The following is a 23,042-nucleotide window of genomic DNA, read 5'->3' as shown; positions in this document are numbered from 1 at the left end:
AGGTTAAAGTTATATATAGTGGGAATTAGCGAAACTTGGTAGCAGGAGTAATAAAACTTTTGGTCAGGTGAAAACAGAGTTATAAATACAAAATCAAATATTGATAATGCAGGAGTAGCTTTAATAATGAATAAGCTACTACAAACAGCATAGTGAACACATTATTGTGGCCAAGATAGACTCGAAGCCCACGCCTACCACAGCAGTACAAGTTTATATACCAACTAACTCTGCAGATGATGAAGAAAATGATGAAATGTATGATGAGATAAAAGAAATTATTCAGGTAGTGAAGGGAGACTAAAGTTTAACAGTCATGGGTGACTGGAATTCGAGAGTAGGAAAGGGAGAGAAGGAAACATAGTGGGTGAATATGGATTGGGGTACGAAATGAAAGAGGAAGCTGTCTGGTAGAATTTTACACAGAGCATAACTTAATCATTGCTATCACTTGGTTCAAGAATCATAAAAGAAGGTCGTATACATGGAAGAACCCTGATTGTGGTGGTGGTGGTTAGTGTTTAACGTCCCGTCAACAACGAGGTCATTAGAGACGGAGCACAAGCTCGGGTTAGGGAAGGATTGGGAAGGAAATCGGCCGTGCCCTTTCAAAGGAACCATCCCGGTATTTGCCTGAAGCGATTTAGGGAAATCACGGAAAACCTAAATCAGGATGGCCGGAGACGGGATTGAACCGTCGTCCTCCCGAATGCGAGTCCAGTGTGCTAACCACTGCACCACCTCGCTCGGTGGAAGAATCCTGGAGATACTAAAAGGTATCAGGTAGATTATATTATGGTAAGACAGAGATTTAGGAACCAGGTTTGGAATTGTAAGTTATTTCCAATGGCAGGTGTACGCTGACCACAATCTATTGGTTATGAACTGTAGATTGGGAGTTTAGGGAGATGGGACCTGGATCAACTGACTAAACTTGGGGTTGTACAGAGTTTCAGGGAAAGCATAGAGGAACAATTGACAGGAATCGGGGAAATAAATACAATAGAAGAAGAATGGGTAGTTTTGAGGGATGTAATAGTGAAGGCAGCTGAGGATAAAGTAGGTAAAAAGACGATGGCCAGTAAAAATCCTTGGGTAACAGAAGAAATATTGAATTTAATTGATGAAAGTAGAAACTATAAAAACACAGTAAATGAAGCAGGCAAAAAGGAGTACAAACGTCTCAAAAATGAGATCGACAGGAAGTGCGAAATGGCTAAGCAAGGATGGCTAGAGGACAAATGTAAGGATGTAGAGGCTTATCTCACTAGGGGTAAGATAGATATTGCCTACAGGAAAATTAAAGAGACCTTTGGAGAAAAGAGAACCACTTGTATGAACATCAAGAGTTCAGACGGAAACCCAGTTCTAAGCAAAGAAGGGAAAGCAGAAAGGTGGAAGGTGTATATAAAGGGTCTATACACGGGCGATGTACTTAAGGGGAATATTATGGAAATGGAAGAGGATGTAGATGAAGATGAAATGGGAGATACGATACTGCGTGAAGACCTCACGCCAAACAAGGCCCCAGGAGTCGACAATATTCTATTACAACTACTGACGGCCTTGGGAGAGCCAGTCCTGACAAAACTCTACAATCTGGTGAGCAAGATGTATGAGACACGTGAAATTCCCTCAGACTTCAAGAAGAATATTATAATTCCAATCCCAAAGAAAGCAGGTGTTGACAGATGTGAAAATTACCAAACTATCAGTTTAATAAATCAGAGCTGCAAAATACTAACGCGAATTCTTTACAGACGAATGGAAAAACTGGTAGAAGCCGACCTCGGGGAAAATCACTTTGGATTCCGTAGAAATGTTGGCACTCGTGAGGCAATACAGACCCTACTACTTATCTTAGAAAATAGATTAAGGAAAGGCAAACCTAAGTTTCTAGCATTTGGTGACTTAGAGAACCTTTTTGACAATGTTGAGTGGAATAATCTCTTTCAAATTATAAAGGTAGCAGAGGTAAAATACAGGGAGCAACAGGCTATTTACAATTTTTACACAAACCAGATGGCAGTTATAAGGGTCGATGGGCATGAAAGGGAAGTAGCGGTTGGGAAGGGAGTGAGACAGGGTTGTAGCCTTTCCCCAATGTTATTCAATCTGTATATTGACCAAGCGGTAAAGGAAACAAAAGAAAATTCGGAGTAGGTATTAAAATCCATGGAGAAGAAATAAAAATTTTGAGGTTCGCCGATGACATAGTAATTCTGTCAGAGACAGCAAAGGATTTGGAAGAGCAGTTGAACGGAATGGACAGTGTCTTGAAAGGAGGATATAAGATGAACATCAGAATAAGCAAAATGAGGGTAATGGAATGAAGTCGAATTAAGTCGGGTGTTGCTGAGGGAATTAGATTAGGAAATGAGACACTTAAAGTAGTAAAGGAGTTTTGCTATTTGGGGAGCAAAATAACTGATGATGGTCGAAGTAGAGAGGATATAAAATGTCGATTGGCAATGGGAAGGAAAGCGTTTCTGAAGAAGAGAAATTTGTTAATATCGAGTATAGATTTAAGTGTCAGGAAGTCGTTTCTGGAAGTATTTGTATGGAGTTTACCCATGTATTGAAGTGAAACATGGACAATAAATAGTTTGGGCAAGAAGAGAATAGAAGCTTTCGAAGTGTGGCGCTACAGAAGAATGCTCAAGATTAGATGGGTAGATCACATAACTAATTATGAGGTATTGAATAGAATTGGGGAGGAGTTTCTGGCACAACTTGACTAGGAGAAGGGAGCAGTTGGTAGGAAATGTTCTGAGGCATCAAGGGATCACCCAATTTAGTACTGGAGGGCACCGTGGAGGGTACAAATCGTAGAGGGAGACCAAGAGATGAATACACTAAGCAGATTCAGAAGGATGTTGACTGCACTAGTTACTCAGAGATGGAGAAGCTTGCACGGGATAGAGTAGAATGGAGAGCTGCATCAAACGTGCCTGAGGAATGAAGAGAACAACATAGTAGGTGGGCATACTTTGATCCTAGTACCACACATGAAATTCGTCAGAACGTAAGATTCATACACCCACTGTGGTGGATTTGACATTGACATTGGCATTCTGTGTAGGTTTTGGTTGTAGTGGAATGTCATGGCTTATGGTAACTTCATAAAAGAGTATCGAATTAGAGTCACCTTATTATATCTCGTTTGACTACACTCATACGCTGCAACGTGTCAACTACACCTCTCGGCCTATCAGGGTGGTAAGCGAGTTCCTCATAATACGTGTATGCCGTAACGATTAATGATACCTTATGGTCAGCTACCAGCACGTGGATCAGTTACGCTTAGCATGACTGCTTGTGGGTGGTATCTACATCTGCATCTACATCTACATCTACATGATTACTCTGTAATTCACATTTACGTGCTTGGCAGAGGGTTCATCGAACCATAATCATACTATCTCTAAATCATACCACTCCCTAACTGTGCGTGGGAAAAACGAACACTTAAACCTTTCTGTTCGAGCTCTGATTTCTCTTATTTTATTTTGATGATCGTTCCTACCTATGTAGGTTGGGCTCAACATAATATTTTCGCATTCGGAAGAGAAAGTTGGTGACTGAAATTTCGTAAATAGATCTCGTCGCCACAAAAACGTCTTTGCTTTAATGACTTCCATCCCAACTCGCGTATCGTGTCTGCCACATTCTCTCCCCTATTACGAGATAATACAAAACGAGCTGCCCTTCTTTGCACGCTTTCGATGTCCTCCGTCACTCCCACCTGGTAAGGATCCCAAACCGCGCAGCAATATTGTAACACAGGACGAACGAGTGTAGTGTAAGCAGTCTCTTTAGTGGACGTTAGAAGGCCTCGGGAATGTACGGGGTGCATGGCAAATACAGAACGTGATTGGATCAAGGAACAGTCGGAAATGTAGTTGTAAATTGTTGTAGTTGTGTTGGGAAAGTCCCTGAGTTTCAAGCGCTAATAGCAAACACAGAAGCTTTAATTATTATAGGTACAGAAAGCTGGCTAAAGCCTGAAATAAGTTCTGCAGAAATTTTTACGAAGTCTCAGACGGTGTTCAGGAAAGATAGATTAGGCAGAATTGGTGGTGGAGTGTTTCTGTCCGTCAGTAGTGATTTATCTTGGAGTGAAGTCGAAATAGATACTCCTTGCGAATTAGTATGGGTGGAGGTTATACTCAACAGCCGAACTAATAATTGGCTCCTTCTACCGACCCCCAGACTCCGATGAAACAGTTGCTGCACAGTTCAGAGAAAATTTGAGTCTCGTAGCCAATAAATACTCCACTCATACGGTTATAGTTGGTGGGGACTTCAACCTCCTCTCGATATGTTGGCAAAAATACTTGTTCAGAACTGGTGGTAGGCAGAAAACAAGTTCCGAGATTATCCTAAATCCTTTCTCCGAAAATTATTTCGAGCAGTTAGTCCAAGAACCCTGGCGAATTGTAAATGGTTGCGAAAACATACTTGACCTCTTAGTCACAAACAATCCAGAGCTAATAGAGAGCATCATGACTGATACAGGGATTAGTTATCACAAGGTCGTTGTAGCTGGCTCAATACCGTTTCTTCCAAATCCACCAGAAACAAACGCAAAATAATTTTATTTAAAAAAAGCGGATAAAGGGTCACTAGGAGCCTTCCTAAGAGACAATCTCCATTCCTTCCGAACTGACTACGCAAATGCAGACGAGATGTGGCTCAAATTCAAAGATGTGGTAGCAACAGCAATTGAGAGATTCATACCTCATAAATTCGTCAGAGATGGAACTGATCCCTCATGGTACACAAAACAGGTCCGAACGCTGTTGCAGAGGCAACGGAAAAGGCATGCTCAATCTATCGTTCCTGAACACCGTTTGAGACTTCGTAAAAATTTCTGCAGAACTTATTTCAGGCTTTAGCCAGCTTTTTGTACCTATAATGATTAAAGCTCCTGTGCTTGCTATTAGCGTTTGAAGCTCAGGGACTTTCCCAGCACAACTACAACAATTTACAACTACAATTCCGACTGTTCCTCGATCCAAGCACGTCCTGTATTTGCCCTGCACCCCGTTCTTTCCCGAGGCCTTCTAACGTAAAAAACCGCCCAGTCCACGCCACACAGCCTCTGCTACCCTTGTAGCCGCCAGCTGAGTGTAGTGAACTCCTGACCTATTCAGCGGAACCCGAAATCCCACCACCCTATGGCGCAAGTCAAGTCATCAGCAGTGTAGACGATGGTCGAACAAATACAGTAGTTGCCAGCTACTCAGTCGGAAATCTCACCTCTGCGAATGTTGACGTGTGCCGCCATGGTGCCCACACCAGTGTAGACGGGAATGTACCTGCATAACTGTGCACGATCCGTTGCACCTTGGTCAGAAGTCGAGCAGCGGCTGGAGTCAGCCTGGAATTTTTACACCAGGGGACAAACATCTAGTCCCTGAAAATGTGGTACGTGCCAGAAGCTACTGTAGTGGCGGCGACTGACGAAGCTCTTGGTGGCAGCTTGCCTACCCACGCTAGCAATGCCTCGTGCAGCCCTCTTGTCATAGTAGGCTTGCGGGCTGTGAATATAGCTGGTAAAATGCTTCAAATGGCTCTAAGCACTATGGGACTTAACATCTGAGGTCATAAGTCCCCTACACTTAGAACTACTTAAACCTAACTAACATAAGGACATCACACACATCCATGCCGGAGGCAGGATTCGACCCTGCGACCGTAGCAGCTGTATGGTTCGGGACTGACGTGCCTAGAGCCACTCGCCCAAAGCGGCCGGCATAGTTGGTAAGAAGTGATCATTAATTACATGGAATAGCTGCTCATTTGTTGTTCCAGTCGTTTTCCTGAGATGTTCATACTCCCTTCCGAGCAGAAACAACTCGACCCGTTGTCGTGTACTGGTATAGAATTGAAGAAGGGTTTAAAGGGTTCAAATAAGTCTGAAATTTTACTGAGGTTAGAATAAAGTGCTGGAAGACAGAATTCCACTGATGGTTGGTGATTGTTCGGACCAGCGTCAAACAATGTCACAGGAGACCTTTGAGAAGTCCGGATTTTGTGACTGAAGAAGGGTACTCGTAGGAGCCTCATTGGTTTTGCATAAAACTCCTTTATTTTATTCAGGCTAAACTATTACACAGGAGTCTATCTCCCAGAGTTAGTAAAATCAAAGTATTCGACTGTTGCCACCATAGATATCAGAGTCCGAAGGGTGAGAGATAACAGAAGTTGCAGTCGGCAGAAGCATTGTGAAGTACAAACAGTTCTGGAGAAGTGCAAGAGAGAAAAGACTCTTATCGGAAGTTATCGTCAAGCGGCATGAAATTAGCGTCCAAAGTTGTACCTGTAGTCGGGCCATGAATCCACTGTCACTTTACAGTCATCGACCTATCTAAACGTGGCTCTGCACCTCCATGGTGCGTCTTCCCAAACATGTCACCTGAGGACACATGCTGCTTGCCGTTCCACGAATCAGGTTAAACAGAATTTAAATAACTACAAATGTTGACAGTTGGTACTTCATTAAAATGTGAAACCAAAAGCACCTTCAACCATCTACATGGTGAGTCACTAACTATTGCCACCTAGAATAACTCCGAAAGTATGACAGAAGTTGAAAAGTTTGTGGGATAAATGTTGCATAGTACAATGGGGGCCATATTGTGACGTTGGTTTCTTGTTGCAAGGTGGGGTCGCGTCAGAGAGATATAAAGATCAACTTCGCTTTTTTAAATTGGATGCTATAGTGTGGTGCTTACTTTATGATAGCGGCTATCGAGGCTAATCCAATGATGTGCAACAGTAAGGTCTTTGTACGTCAACACAGGGTCACACAGATGGCACGAACGTCCATTTATAGAAGGTGATGACTATTGGTATCAGTACAGTGCTGCAATCTTCTTACCATGGATTGAGCGGTATTCCTTATGACTTGGAAACATGCTCTTACTATTCTCTCTCGTATATCGTATAAATAGTAAATATTCGCCGAATACGGTGTATCCATTTAACGTGCCATTGACATATCAACATCATTTGACAGTTTCACATTACGACACTAATAGGAACGGTAAGACTAGAATCGTCGAATCAAGAGAATGTCGATATACAGAGAATGACAATGAAATTTAATGAGAGCTAGAGAATTATACACTGAAAGATATCCTCAACGCACTCACCCTACACGTCGTACCTTTAAATATGTTTATGATAAATTGAGAACAACTAGACCTTTAAAGCTTAGGAAACATACTTGGCGAAAGAAAGCTACTGATGAGGAAACCTAAATCGGTACTATTGCCACTATGTGAGTTCGCGTCAAATCGCAAGGGAATCTGGCATGAACCAGACTATTGTTCTGCATCGCCATAAATATTATCCTTACCATATCAGTGTCCACCAAGAATTAACTGGTACGGATTGTACGCGTCGCACTGAATTCTGCCGATAGGCTCAACTTCAGATTCAGAGGGTTGACACATTTATTAATTTGTTTTATTTATTGACGAGGCTACATCTACGAACCATGGGAATGTTAATGTGCATAACATGCAGTGTTGTCAATTGAGAACTGATATTGGCTGCGGCAAGTTGCACACTAAAAACCGTGATCGGTGAATGTATGGTGCGGGATTCTGCAGGGCAGAATTACAGGCCCTATTTTTTCGAAGGAAATCTTAATGGTAGGAAGTACATCACAATCCTGCAAGACACATTAGGCCTGTTATAGGAAGAAATACCTTTTGGAACAAGGAACAGAATGTGTCATGAACACGATTGGTGTCCGGCACATTTTTCACTGCTCTCTAGAAATGAGTTGAGGAGACAATTTCCAAATCGTTGGATTGGATGCGAAGGGAAGGCTGGCTCGTTCGCCAGCCTTGATGCCCAAGATTTTCTCTTGTGGGGATTCTTAAAAGACATTTTTTATAAAGACGTTCTAACTACACCTGAAGATATGCGAGAGAGAATTATCAGAGCATGTGCTTCGATAAATGTCTATGTGATAGGGAATACCACTCAAACCATGTTAAGAAGATTGCAGAATTGCATTGATACCAATTGTCATTACTCCGAACACCTTCTGTAAATGGACGTTCATGCCACCTGCGTGACCTTCGAAGACATTACTGTTGCACATCACTGGATTCGTCTTGATAACCGCTTCAGAAAATGACTACAAACTATTGCATCCCATTTGAAAAAATAGAGTTGACAGTGAGATCTCTGAAGAAAGCCCACCCAGCAACAAAAACCCAACGTCATATTATGGCCCCCGTTTTCTCATATAAAATTTGTCCCACCAACTTTTCGGTTCCTTACTTTAGGAGTTCTTCTACGTGGCAATAGTTAGTAACTTACCCTGTATATTTTGAATGTAAGTTATTTATCCGACTAGTTTCAACGTTTCACCCCGCCACCTTCAGCTACGTGACCAACGTGTAGGAGGAATACCACCTCTTGTGCAGTCGACATAGGGGCGGCATTATGTAATAAGTATCAATAGACTTTTAGTTTCGACTCTCAATCCTTTGTTCATCAACTGACTCCTTATTGGTCAATATTTTTAATTGTTTCTAGCTGATACGACACACTATTGCATTATGAAACTCGGAAAGCGTAAGCAACGACACGTTATCTTCTGAATAAGCAAAAGTTACCCATGATTTAGTACAGAGATCGATATTTGTCCACTCTTGTTGTATTTTCATGACTTCCAACATATACTATAAATGAAGAAATAGTTTTCCTTACTGACAATGTATATATAAAATTCTAGGGTATTGAAGTTACTTCAACACTTGAAAATGTAAACAATACTTTCTAGAAGAACAGTAATTGACATATAGCTAATGGACAGTTGCTGAAATTAGGTACAGCACGTTACACACAATTCTGCGAGGCACAAGAATTGATTATACCGCTATAAATAATAGATAACTTAAATTGACGAAATAACAGATTATTCCCAATTTTAGGTGTTTATGTTGATAAGAAAATGAAAAGAAAGTCGCAAGTTGCAATTTTTGTTACACGTCCAAGCTGTGCAACGTTTGGGCCAAGGACAATATCATATTGTAAATTAAGAATTTCGATTATTTTTCCTTATGGCATCACACTCTGGGATTATGCGTTACTAGAGTCGTAAGTGTTTGTGGCACAGACGCATGCCATTTGAATAATATGTGGTGTTCTCTTTACATTATCTTCTAAACAAACCTTTAAACGATTTGGCATATGAACAAATGTCCCACATTTACTTGTCCTAAACTCTAGTGTCAACAGTAACTGTTATAAATATAAGAATTGAGGTATAAGTAATTTACTCTACTTGTCTCTCAAACATAATGTGCCACAGTAAGGGGTGAGTATATTCAGACGTAAAAAACTTTCACAACATATAAAGGATGTAATCCATAATACAGTTATCTACAATCTCGAGCTGAAATCGGAATTGCTCACATTTCCTTATATTCCACAGAAGAATTCCAGATTGTGTAATCGTAATGTGAATACGTGTTTAAATAAACGTAAGAAAAACTGAACATATATGACGAGGAACTGAATATACACTGGAAGAAGAAGAAGAAGATAAAAGAAAAACAACGACGCGCCACTAAGGTATTATCAGAATATGACAAAGTCGGTAGAGGTTATGTACATGTATAGACCAACAAATGAATACAATTTCGGAAAAAATGGATGACTTATTCAACAGAAACGTCCCACAAATGGAAAAAGTCAGTATCGTGTAGGTCTACCTTTGACCCTTATGCAAGCAATTCTTTGGCTGGAAATTGAGTGACATACTCTTGAGTGTCCTCTTGTGAAATTTCATGCCAAGTTTTACCGAACTGACTTGTTAAATCGTAAAAACTCCGTGAGGTTGAATAACTTTTCCCCTAATCGTTCGAAAGGTCTCAACTGATAAGAGATTCTGGGACCTTACTGGGCAAGTTAGGGATTGATAAGCACGAAGACAAGCAATAGAAAATTTCGCGTGAATGGACGGGCATTACCTTGCGGAAATGTAAGCCCAGAATGGCCTCCCCAAACCATCACTCCTGGCCGTCTGGCTGTATGGCAGGCACAGAAAAGTTGGTATCCGCTGCTGCCCGTTGCGTCTTCAGACATTTCTTGAGCCTGGAATCTCATTTGTCTTCAGTGACGAGTCCCGATTGGAACTGAACCCGCTATGACCGGCGAAGGTGTATGTGGAGACACCCCACATAGTGGTCGGACACTGGTATGATCGTCGACCTCCTTAAGCCCGACAACCAGGAGTAGTAGTCTGGGATGCCGTGTCTTTTCATAGCGGGATCTCTTTGGTTTACATCCGCGCTAACCTTACAGTACAGCGGTACGTAGGCAATATTCTATGCTCCGTTTTGTTGGCCTTCATAGCAAGCCCTCCTGGCTTACATTTTAGTTAGATAATGCCGACCCGCACAGGGCGAAAGTTTCTACTGCTTGCTTTCGTGAGTGCAAAACCCTACATTGACCAGCAAGGTCGCCGGATCTCATTTTCCAATTGAGAGCGTTTGGAGCATTATGGGAAGAGCAAACAAACGAGCTCGGTAATTTGAGGATTTTACCCGCCAATTGGATAGAATTTGGCACGATATCCCTCAGGTGAACATAAAACCACTATTTCAATGAATGTTCAGCCGGGTAACTGCTTGTATAAGGGCCAGAGATGAACCAACACGTTATATATTTAATCGACTTGTGAAGCTCTTTTCGTGAACAAGTCATCCACTTTTCTGTAATCGTAATCATTTGATTGTTTACGTAAATTATATCTACCGATTTCGTTCTATTTGGATAATTTCTTCGAGCTCCGCCGTTTATTTTCTTTTTCCTCTGTCTTAGAGTGCAGTTAAGTAAAAATTACAGCTTTCGTGTAAAAACATATCTTGACTTATTATGTAATTCATCAGTATGTTGCCATATTGTTTAATGATCGATGGTACATTCCGATAACTGATGGACTAGCTAACTGCCTGTATGTCCTACCATGGATGGCAGTTATGAAATGAAATTAAGCATAAAATTTTACTAAATTTTCCCTTCTAAGGCGGGTCTTGTATAACATCCCAATATTCACTAGAGGAAATCATAGCAAGGCATTAAACTTCCTGGCAGATTAAAACTGTGTGCCAGACCGAGACTCTAACTCGGGACCTTTGCCTTTCGCGGGCAAGTGCTCTACCAACTGAGCTATCCAAGCACGACTCGCACCCCGTCCTCACAGCTGTACTTCTGCCAGTACCTCGACTCCTACCTTCCAAACTTTACAGAAGGAGACGAGGGACTGGCAGAAGTAACGCTGTGAGTACGGGGCGTGAGTCGTGCTTGGGTAGCTCAGATGGTTTAGCCGGCACGGTAGCTCAGCGTGTTCGGTCAGAGAGCCGGTTGGCCTCTGTAACAAAAAACCTGAGTGGAAGGATCAACCACCGAACTTGAACAGGATACCTTGCGACGTCCGCAACGACCGAATACAAAAAAAAAGTGTTGGTAAAGCACTTGCCCGAGAAAGGCAAAGGTCCCGAGTTCGAGTCTCGGTCAGGCACACAGTTTTAATCTGCCAGGAAGTTTCATATCAGCGCATACTCCGCTGCAGAGTGAAAATCTTTCTGGATAGCAAGGCATTATTTGCCGGGAGATCTCACCTGAGCAGTTCAGCCGCCTGGCCCAAATCTTTTGTTTGACTCTGCATCTGCCACTTGCGCGTCTTTTTGATGATGAAAAGATGGAGTATTTGGAACAACACAGTCCCTGAACAAAGAAAATTTCCTAATCTGTCGAAAACTCAACCGCATAACCACGATTTACAGACAGCGACATTGACTGCTAGCCCACGAGCTGCGGAGTACAATTCTCATTATCTACTCGTGACGTGTAGTTATAAGACCATATTTTCTGGCTGTCATGCATATCTCAGTACCAGTAAATATCCATGTTTCTGAGTTGATTTTAGGTAAGAGTTACAGGTGTCTTAATTTTTATGCTCTTGGTGTCCCTGCTATCTCGGTACTGTTAGAATATGTTCTGTAAATAACTGCTACGTTTCCAGAAGGAGATGATCGTACACAGTAAGTGTATATGCTCGTAAAACTGTGAATTACAGTTCACGTATTACAAAACGTAGCGAAACAGTAGCTTCGATCTAATATATCTTCTACATTTCGGTCATTGGTTGTTGACTGGTCGTTCAAGATTGTATACCGCCAACATTTAACAGAAGCTTTGTGAAAAATCCTCAAAATGATGTTCCGTTCAGAATGAGGACGTTGTGTTCCACGTATTTATGTCACGCAGTTGTCCTGAAGAAGAAATCACAATTTTTGAGACACCTGAGCACATTTTTTGCCCCGTTCCCTTCACATGTAACGGTCACATCATTGCCATTCTTTTGTATTGTCAGTAGATACTCAGTATTAATTTGTAGGCTCCTTTCTTCCAGTGGTTTTCTGTTTTTGTAATGTCTTACGTTCTATACGCCTGTCAACCCATATATGACGTATGACACCTATTGGTTATCCACATATTCTTTTAATACGGTGACATTGTATGAGTATCTTATGTGGTACTTAGAATGATAGTTATCTATTGCTTGCTCACACGTTTATGTACGCTGAATCATAAGTGAGCGTCTGTATTTTTACTATTTTCTGTTAACTAGACAGACTTCAAAGCTGTATTGTAACCGAAACTACTAGTAAATAAACATTGATTTTGGAAAGGTCTTTAAGAAACTAAATTTGCAGCGCCGATTATTAAATTCATTTTTTGGTACATTGGGTAGTTGGTTTCAAGATTAATAACTACTACATTAATAGTAAATCACTCTCTTCGCTCCTTTGTCTTGCAGGTGAAATAGAGCTCAACCCAACGTTATACATGTTTGTTCCCATAGGATGAAAGTGGTATGATTTCGGGCATGATTGCTCAATAAAATGATTACATGTTCTCTGTATGTAACAGTCCAATACCTTCAAATCTGATATATTACAGAGAAATAGCAAGTCGAGACTTTGTTACAGCATGCAACGGGTATTGATACCACATTTTTGAGGAATGTTGGCGATAGTGTATAGAAACTTGTGTAGACTACATTTCGTTACTAATTTCAGAATTATTTCGAGCACAACGTAAAATATTTCAAATATTTGTCAACATATTTACGCTACTACAGTGCAACTGCTCTAAAAGCTCTATTCATTACACTGTTTGGAAGTTGTATGGTATTAACTGCTCAAGAACGTGAATGATGTGGATTTCATTTGTGTTTTGGTGCTAACCTGAGAACTGTCTGATGATGAAGAACATTCTTCACTAGCCTTGAGAACATCTCATCTGAACCATTCCGTGTGGTGTTGTCTGCAGCTAGAAATGACTTATCTCTATCGGACACCATCGACGGCAGCTCGCTGCCTTTCAGCCCACTTAGATAATTATCCGATACTGCACTCTTCAAATGGAAATCACACATTGTTGAAATATTGTGATTCAAAACTTCAATCTCAGCTGCAATCATCATCATGAGGCGAACAAAGAAAACGTCCATACACATCGTAACCTCTGCTGTTAGTGTCAGACAGAAGATCTGGGTGACGTAAAGCAGTTCATAGACCGGCGACGAGTGTATGTCTGCAGGTAGCCAGAGAGGTGCAGGTAGCTGTCGCTGGTTTTCCTGGCCTTCTTTCCGGACGCCACTGGAAAGCAGCGGAGAGACCACCCACCACATCAGCGACGGAACAGCCATCACCTGCAAATCAGGGCAAGCATCACAGGCACTGTCTGCAGCGATTATCCTTCTGTCCTTAGGAATTCATTGTTGGAACTAATGTAGTCTGCCTGTGGGGGATGAGGGACGTGATATAGCTCAACGTTTAGATGTCGGCTAAAGGTCATGTAGGGCATTAGGGCATATCCATGACATCACAATCCCCCTCCCCTCTCCCAGTCATAGCCTAGTACTTAACCAGCTAACACGTTCATAAGTGTCTGAACGACTTTTATTATCAATGAAAAATAGAAAAATGATGTTTATTTGAAATAGTATATCTGTCAACTTACACTAGTACACAAAAAATAAAAATTGTATTAAAAGTGTAACTTATTTATTCATCTAAAATAGAAGCAACACACACACACACACACACACACACACACACACACACACACACACTTTTTCCCATGAACTTACATGTTAAGCAGAACTTGTGAACATCTATTACTCGATCTTTGTACCACACTTGGGGTAAGGCACAACAGATCCACGTAATAATCCATTATGTCATGCTTTTCAATTGAAACACACACACACACAAAGACACACATTTGACAAAATTGATACTTCAAATATGACTGTGGGCTTGCGTATTGTGTGGCAATATATTATTTCCACATTTCAGTTGTCACAAACCACATGTGGATAAAAAGTAACATCTTACGATGACAGTTGACATTTAATATAGACTGAATGAAACAATGTTCGCAAAAGAAACTTGACTAAACCTATAAATCCTCAAAACGTGTGTTAGCCAAATTACTGTGCAAAGCAGGGAAGCACACAGACAAATGGGTAGTCTACGTTACTGATAGCTGGTGGAAGGATGCAATTAGTGCATGACAGCTACAGCTCTCAAATTAATTTCCACAATCCTAGGTCTACATATAGATTGTTTTACAACTCTACAAAACATTTGTACTGTACTTAGGAAAGACTTAAAATTTTATGCTAAATGAGAGACTGGACAAGAAAGCCTCAAGAAGCTCTATTATTGTGTGAGCAGAGAATGAATTGTGATCTATATTAGAAAAATGAAATTGGTGATACTGACTTGCCTATATATATCTTACTTAATCTTCACTAAGTGCAAGATAGTAGGTACCGAAAAAATAATTAAAAAAACAAACTGGGTACTAGGAACACCAAAAGATAATTTAAAAAAATGTCGTTGATTGTTGTTAACTTTTGTTAACAAGACATCTTTTGAAATAGGTACTGATGCACAGGTATGGTCTAGAACCTGCAAACATCTTTGCACATCATCGTAATAATAGCAGTTTCATTTCCTGTAATGTTTAAATGTAGATGAGACGTACTTTAAGATACTACAAAAAATATCGAAAACCCAAATTTTGTTAGTTATCTTTGAGTTTTACTTACAACACATATTTTAAAGATATATAGATGTGTAAGAAGAGTCCTGAACCAGAAAACATGAATATTACATTTGTTGCAACAACTCACATTCACCACTAAGGCTTAAATTATTCACATTTTCTTACTGAAAAATTTAATACATTTGTAGAATTGGCAAAATAAATCATTAATGCCAATATATATTTTTGCAAAGTTTCAAAATATAATGCTCATGAATAGAGTAGTAAATTTGCAAAAGAAAGGCGTAAAGTAACTCCCCATTCCTCTATACATATTACAAGGCTCACTTTCCTCGGTTTCTGAAATCCAGAACATTATACTATTGAAGTAAGCTTTATACTATTGAAGTAAGCTTTACTCAGAAAGATTCCTAACATGTCTCTCGATTGTTGTCTCCAATTTACAAACCTGTTGCATGCACGCTATATTGTGTCAGGTGATATAATCATCTGAAAGCTGATGACAGCCATGCAACTAAAAAACTGTTAGCAAGAAAGGGTAACACCGTAGGAAAATCAGATTTTTAATTCATCGTCTTCGTATCATAAGTCTCTCCCACACAGGAATTGATAATTTGTACTAACACAGAAAAATCTGTGGGGATACAAAAAATCGCTTGAGTGTGTCATTCAACGTGTTATTCAGTCACACATAGAAAACTGCACCTGTTGGACTGTCAATTTACATGAAAATAATTGATAATCCTGTTAAGAAGAGCCCTACATTCATTTTGCCAGTTTCCATGACTGTTGTATCTTACAATGTCTGGGATATTCAAAAAAGTTAAAAAGGTTAAGGGATGCTAAATGAACTTTTCGTCTCCGCTTGCTCTGGGCAGCGGCATCTGCAGCTCAATATCTACATCTACATCCATAGTCGGCAAGCCACCTGATGGTGTGTGGCGGAGAGTACCTTGAGTACCTCTATCGGTTCTCCCTTCTATTCCAGTCTCGTATTGTTCGTGGAAAGAAAGATTGTTGGTAGGCCTCTGTGTGGGTTCTAATCTCTCTGATTTTATCCTCATGGTCTGTTCGAGAGATATACGTAGGAGGGAGCAATATACTGCTTGACTCTACGGCGAAGGTGTGTTCTAGAAACTTTAACAAAAGCCCGTACCGAGCTACTGAGCGTCTCTCTTCAGAGCAGAGTCATCCAGTGGAGTTTATCTATCATCTCCGTAACGCTTTCGTGATTACTAAATGATCCTCCGTTGGATCTTCTCTATCTCTTCTATCAACCCTATCTGGTACAGATCCCACACCGGTGAGCAGCATTCAAGCATTGGGCGAACAAGTGTACTGTAACCTACCTCCTTTGCTTTCGGACTGCATTCCCTTAGAATTCTTCCAATGAACCTCAGTCTGGCATCTGCTTTACTGGCGATTAATTTTATTTGGTCATTTCATTTTAAATCACTTCTAATGCCCACTCCCAAATACACTCCTGGAAATTGAAATAAGAACACTGTGATTTCATTGTCCCAGGAAGGGGAAACTTTATTGACACATTCCTGGGGTCAGATACATCACATGATCACACTGACTGAACCACAGGCACATAGACACAGGCAACAGAGCATGCACAATGTCGGCACTAGTACAGTGTATATCCAACTTTAGCAGCAATGCAGGCTGCTATTCTCCCATGGAGACGATCGTAGAGATGCTGGATGTAGTCCTGTGGAACGGCTTGCCATGCCATTTCCACCTGGCGCCTCAGTTGGACCAGCGTTCGTGCTGGACGTGCAGACCGCGTGAGACGACGCTTCATCCAGTCCCAAACATGCTCAATGGGGGACAGATCCGGAGATCTTGCTGGCCAGGGTAGTTGACTTACACCTTCTAGAGCACGTTGGGTGGCACGGGATACATGCGGACGTGCATTGTCCTGTTGGAACAGCAAGTTCCCTTGCCGGTCTAGGAATGGTAGAACGATGGGTTTGATGACCGTTTGGATGTACCGTGCACTATTCAGTGTCCCCTCGACGATCACCAGAGGTGTATGGACAGTGTAGGAGATCGCTCCCCACACCATGTTGCCGGGTGTTGCCCTGTGTGCCTCGGTCGTATGCAGTCCTGGTTGTGGCGCTCACCTTCACGGCGCCAAACACGCATACGATCATCATTGGCACCAAGGCAGAAGCGACTCTCATCACTTAAGACGACACGTCTCCATTCGTCCCTCAATTCACGCCTGTCGCGACACCACTGGAGGCGGGCTGCACGATGTTGGGGCGTGAGCGGAAGACTGCCTAACGGTGTGCGGGACCGTAGCCCAGCTTCATGGAGACGGTTGCGAATGTTCCTCGCCGATACCCCAGGAGCAACAGTGTCCCTAATTTGCTGGGAAGTGGCGGTGCGGTCCCCTACGGCACTGTGTAGGATCCTACGGTCTTGGCGTGCATCCGTGCGTCGCTGCGGTCCGGTCCCCGGTCGACGGGCACGTGCACCTTCCGCCGACCACTGGCGACAACATCGATGTACTGTGGAGACCTCATGCTCTACGTGTTGAGCAATTCGGCGGTACGTCCACCCGGCCTCCCGCATGCCCACTACACGCCCTCGCTCAAAGTCCGTCAACTGCACATACGGTTCACGTCCACGCTGTCGCGGCATGCTACCAGTGTTAAAGACTGCGATGGAGCTCCGTGTGCCACGGCAAACTGGCTGACACTGACGGCGGCGGTTCACAAATGCTGCGCAGCTAGCGCCATTCGACGGCCAACACCGCGGTTCCTGGTGTGTCCGCTGTGCCGTGCGTGTGATCATTGCTTGTACAGCACTCTCGCAGTGTCCGGAGCAAGTATGGTGGGTCTGACACACCGGTGTCAATGTGTTCTTTTATCCATTTCCAGGAGTGTAATTTATGGAATTAACTGCTTCCAGTTGCCGTCCTGCTATAGTGTAGGTAAATGATAAAGGATCTTTCATTCTATGTATTCACAAAACATTACAGTTGTGTACATTGAGATTCAATTGCCATTCCCTTCACCGTGCGTCAATTCGTTGCAGACCCTCCTGCATTTCAGTACAGTTTTCCATTGTGATAATGAGAGAGTTCTCCAATTTGAAAAACAAGGACATTATTGAAGCTCAGCTCCAGCAAATGACGACTCCACATACTGATTTCAGAACTGAGATGCGATTATCTGCCCAATGCGAATAACACAAATGTGCTTCTTAGCTGCCTGACGGCAGATTGAAGGCGAGAGGATTCATTGAGATCATAGTTCGATTGCGTGGTACTAAGCGAACTTGGTGTGACGTCCGTAATGGGCATACGAATGCTGTGTAGAGATTTACATTGCGTTATAACTCTATATTTTGGAAGTTGTGATGGCTTTAAAAATGATGAGGTTGACCTGACTAATGTTCTAAGTCATGCACTAATAGTAAGCAGCTGCAAGATACAGAGTACAAATAAATTCATGACCAAATGCTGTTACTATATGCTGTTACTATTTCATTGCATAAGTTTAATTTACATAAGTAAAATGCGATTTATAAATAACTAGCATGGGCCAAAATGCAGATTAAAAATCACAGTACAAATGCAGCAGATCTGAGGCCTATTAAGATGACTGGCAGTCTGGTGGTTTTGTTGCAGTCATCGGTATACTAAATTTGAAGACTTTGACATTTTGGCCTTGTCTGTATAAACAATATTCTACATTTGCAAATGAAGTCTTAAACTTTCCCTAATTTGGTGTTCTGTATGAAACTATTTTCAGAGTAGCTACATATGTGTAAAATGACTGTGTTATTGCTTATATTTTCTCTACTGCATATGGGTTACACTATACCCAGTTAATGATATTTTCATAATTGAATATAATGTCTTTGTAAATCAACTGAAGTACAATTGTACTGGCTACATGTATGATGTTTGCTGATGCCATTTAAAGTAAACAACAACAAAAAATGAATCACCAGAAGAACGAATACAATTGCAGATAAATGACGGAGGGCACCAAACACTATAAAATTAATATTGTAAGGTATATAATATAATTACAGTGTATGTTTATTTACGCGGTATTTACAGCGAGGCTATTTAACGGACTAATAGATATCGCGTTCTTTCAAAGGAAGTTGTCTTAATGGCGCAAAAAAAAAAAAAAATGCATTCTACTCCGTATCAGATTACAAACAAACAGCGTAGTTTTGTGTAACTTGAAAAGAAGTTAAAATCAGTAACATCACTTCAAGAAGCCTTACAAAGCAACAAGAAGTGACCAGAAACAATGAAGGTTAAAGAAGAACACATACCTGGAAGCATCGGTACAGCGTGTCCATCATTCTTGTGTAATGGTTTCGGATGCAGTCAGTGCTCTCACCACCGCCGTACTGCCGCCTTGTGGCGTTCATTAGCCGCACCAGTTCGTGTAGTGTTCCCCCCTCTCCAATGAAAAGCGCAGCCTGTAAAAATTAAAGAAAGAAACTATACTTTTTATAGGCAGATTACTCTTACGCCATCCTCATAATTTGGGACATAAATATCTATAACAAAGTATAAGGCATCGGTGACAGTGTATAAACGCGGAAGACAGTATTTTTTCCTACACCTTACCTGAAATATTCAGTTCTCTTGTACAGCCACTACCGTATTAGCAAGATCTAGAATCAGTATGATTGTTCCTGAGGTGTTTCCGAGAAAACTGGAAATCGCTCAGAAGTAAATAGCATTTTACCAAACTTTTTTGGTTCGGCTCTTTTATTTTATTTTACTTTTTTGTGAATACGATTCACATGAGGAGGTTACAGCTACGTAATATGCTACATAAGACAATATCGCTGGGGTTAAATTTTAAGAGTCGCATATTTACAGTAAAAAGGCAAAAAAGGAACAGTGTTTATTCAGAAGAAAACTATAGTAATAGCTGCGCTTAGGCGACTGAATTATCAGTTAAGTTTAGATTTCCTAGTGAATAAAAGGGCAATAATAATAATAATAATAGTAATAATAATAATAATAATAATAATAATAACTAAATAATGTGGCCGGTATATTTGAAACAAATATTTTTAACCATTTCTCTAAAACATTCTCCACTTACTGGCCATCCTGTACGTGTTTCTCCCCCTACCATGGGGAATGGCAGTTCACCAGGTTTACAAAAAGACAGCGAACACTCCTTCAGAAACGCAGCTTTCCCAGTAGGTGTTTAGAGTCTACGTGATAGTTATCTAAGTTGATGTCTGTAATGTTTCCATAGGAATGGGATTTTTATATACTTAAATTTCTCTTAATCTTAACAGTTAAAATCATAATCACCAAAATGAAAGTAAACTTTTGAAATAATCTTGAAATACTCAATCAAATAAAATACAAATGTTTGTCTTGTCGTAGTATTCTCCGTTAATGAGACAGATCAGTAAGCAGATAGATTTACGCCATTGTCGTTTCATTGATTTTGCGAAATCCTAACTTTCTCCCAATATAAAAACTCTCTTGGATTTCGTCATCTCATAAGTAGAAATACTAAGATACAACATGTTTTAATTTATGCTCGATTATTCTCATATACTTAGATATGGTAAGAATGAAATTCCAACTTTCAATGTAGAATATCTTAGTTAATTAGCATATATAAATGGTCTCACAGCAGATCGTAGCAGTAACTACAACTCTTATGTACACATGTGTAATTATGGTTGGAAAGGTATTTTCGAATACCTATAAGGAGTTACTAAAATGAAATATCAAAATAGGAAGTTAATGGTAAGAAAATCAACTGATTGTTAATCATGCGCAGGGAGAATAAAAGGGAAGCTCAGTCACAGCAGAAGAGCTTCAGCGAACACAGCTAGACAGAATCTGTAAGAAGGAAAGCACGCTGCCTCAGTAATCATGGATGGGAAAGCGAGATAGAAAAACAGGTACAAGCAGAAGGGGTTAAGCGTGAGGTATCCTTCCTTGTCAAAAGAAGAAACACAGAATAGCGTTGGTACACAGCAGGAGGATAAAAACTGAATAGGGGAAGACCAAAAATGAATCAGGTTAGTGTCAAAGACAACTGCCCATCGATATTGGCAGATTGGCAGAACAGACAACTGCGATGTCATTGCCTTAGCAGCACAAGAAATTGTGTCGCCAAATGTGTGTCCCAAATAGTCCTTGCCTGTCGTGACTGCAATTAAATTCCTTTACAATGCAGAAGAGCAATGTAAGCGAACCACTGCTTATGAATCTTCGGCTAGATGTAACCACCAGTGGTTTAATTTATAGAAATTAATTAAAATTAATCAAAAATGTCATGCAATAGGGGGATTGTAGAATGGAATCCAAATACAAACGTCAGTGGACTTCTTAATAATAGTTACAAGATCATAATGTGGTTGAAATTGGGAAATTTTTTTAAGATTAATCTCCTATTACTGAACCCACAATAAAGTGGAAATTCTGCACAAAACTAAATTAGCCTGATAAATCAACTGTCTATATAATTAACATGTCACCTATCGTAACTTAAAATTAAGTAATAGATGTGATTATAAATCTAAAATGAAACTGATAATTAATCTGTTCCTTCACACTGTATGCAGAAAAAGAATTGTGGTCAAATGTTAAAAAGCTATTATAATACACTCATTGAAAAACTATAGCCCACAATATAGTACTATTGTAGAAAGGTGTCATTTTATGTTCAAGCAAATGCAAGAAATATTTGAATATGGGCATAAGGCTATAATTCTGTGACTAAGATTTCGTCTTTGAATTCTGGAGACCTCATCACAAGCTTTAACGTCTCAGGAAGCTGTTACAGACAGCTCATCAGGCAGAAGTGTTTAAATGACCCTCTACTCAACGGCTGTTCGTGACGTCATTAGACAGCTTTCTTGGACAGTGGAGCGTCGCCGACATATGCCCTGCAGCTTGTAGAGTTGTCACTGGTCGTTTACTTTGCACTAGGCAGTGGTCTGATGACGTCACAAAAGGACTATTGCGTGGGTACATATAAACAAGTTGGCTTGCTGAACTTGTTTTGAGTTTCTAACAGCTTTGAATCGTTAAAGTTTATAGTGAAATCTCCAGCAGAGGAAGAAGCTAGGCATAGATATATGCTTTAGATCGCAGACGTATCCTCTGAAATCATATATGAGCAATATCACAAATGCCGACCATGAAAGTCTACATCGTATGGAGCAACATCCAACTTAAGTTTCAGCAAAAGTCAGTGAGCGTTGATTTCCCCAAACCAAATTTAGTCAACTGTAAATGACCGAACCCAATACAGGTCCACAGCGAATAGAATGTACTGCATTAGCAGATACAGTAGAATGGCCAACATCCGTTTACAATTCAGCAAACAATAAAAAATTCAGCAGACGGTTTCACAGTTGCTTCAAGACATTTGGAGCACTCATAAATAGTTATCGATATATCTGCGTAGAGACAACAGTTAAGGGATCACATACAGAACTAGTACGTGAACACTAAACGGTTTCTCTTAGCTTCAAAAAAGTCTTATATGTATCATTCTCCTTCAATGGCAAATTCAGAATATAAGAACAGTAACGGGCCAAGGAAACTTAAGCTTCATCTTCCAGGAACCAGTAAAAGATAACTCATACAAAAAGTTCCATTGCTTCAAATACCGTGTGGCATGTAAAAACGTGAAACTGGCAAGACGTAGCCACCTGCATTCAGCAAGACTAAACCCAAGGTCATAATGTGGTTAAAACTGGATGAAATTTCAACATTAATCATCTATTACTGAATATCTAATAAAACTACGCTAGCATTTTTAATTTGTTATCTACGTTACTAACATTCCACTTTTCATGACATGAACGTTAAATAAACAACTCCCTTAAAAGCATCATCATAAATTCGTAATTTCCTTTCCAAAGTACTCAGGTGACAGACAGGTGACGTATGGGCC

The 23,042-nt window shown here is 40.6% G+C and overlaps 1 protein-coding gene and 1 non-coding gene across 2 annotated transcripts in view; both read right to left on the bottom strand.

Annotated features, from left to right (window-relative positions):
- Positions 1 to 23,042, bottom strand: part of LOC126357350 (odorant receptor Or1-like) — a 53,088-nt gene that overhangs the window by 14,262 nt on the left and 15,784 nt on the right. Inside the window, exons 3-4 of the mRNA XM_050007453.1 lie at positions 19,426 to 19,575; positions 13,287 to 13,753 (exon numbers count right to left, since the gene is read on the bottom strand). Of these exons, the coding sequence (XP_049863410.1) occupies positions 13,287 to 13,753; positions 19,426 to 19,575 (617 nt within the window). The remainder of the gene's footprint in view (positions 1 to 13,286; positions 13,754 to 19,425; positions 19,576 to 23,042) is intronic.
- Trnaa-cgc (transfer RNA alanine (anticodon CGC)) lies at positions 675 to 747 on the bottom strand. The gene has a single exon. It is a non-coding gene; the product is annotated as a tRNA-Ala (tRNA).

The sequence above is a fragment of the Schistocerca gregaria genome, chromosome 1, assembly GCF_023897955.1.
Source record: "Schistocerca gregaria isolate iqSchGreg1 chromosome 1, iqSchGreg1.2, whole genome shotgun sequence".
Classification (NCBI taxonomy): Eukaryota; Metazoa; Arthropoda; class Insecta; order Orthoptera; family Acrididae; genus Schistocerca; species Schistocerca gregaria.
The sequence above is the reverse complement of the archived record's forward strand: the minus strand, read 5'-3'. Positions and strand labels throughout refer to the sequence as shown.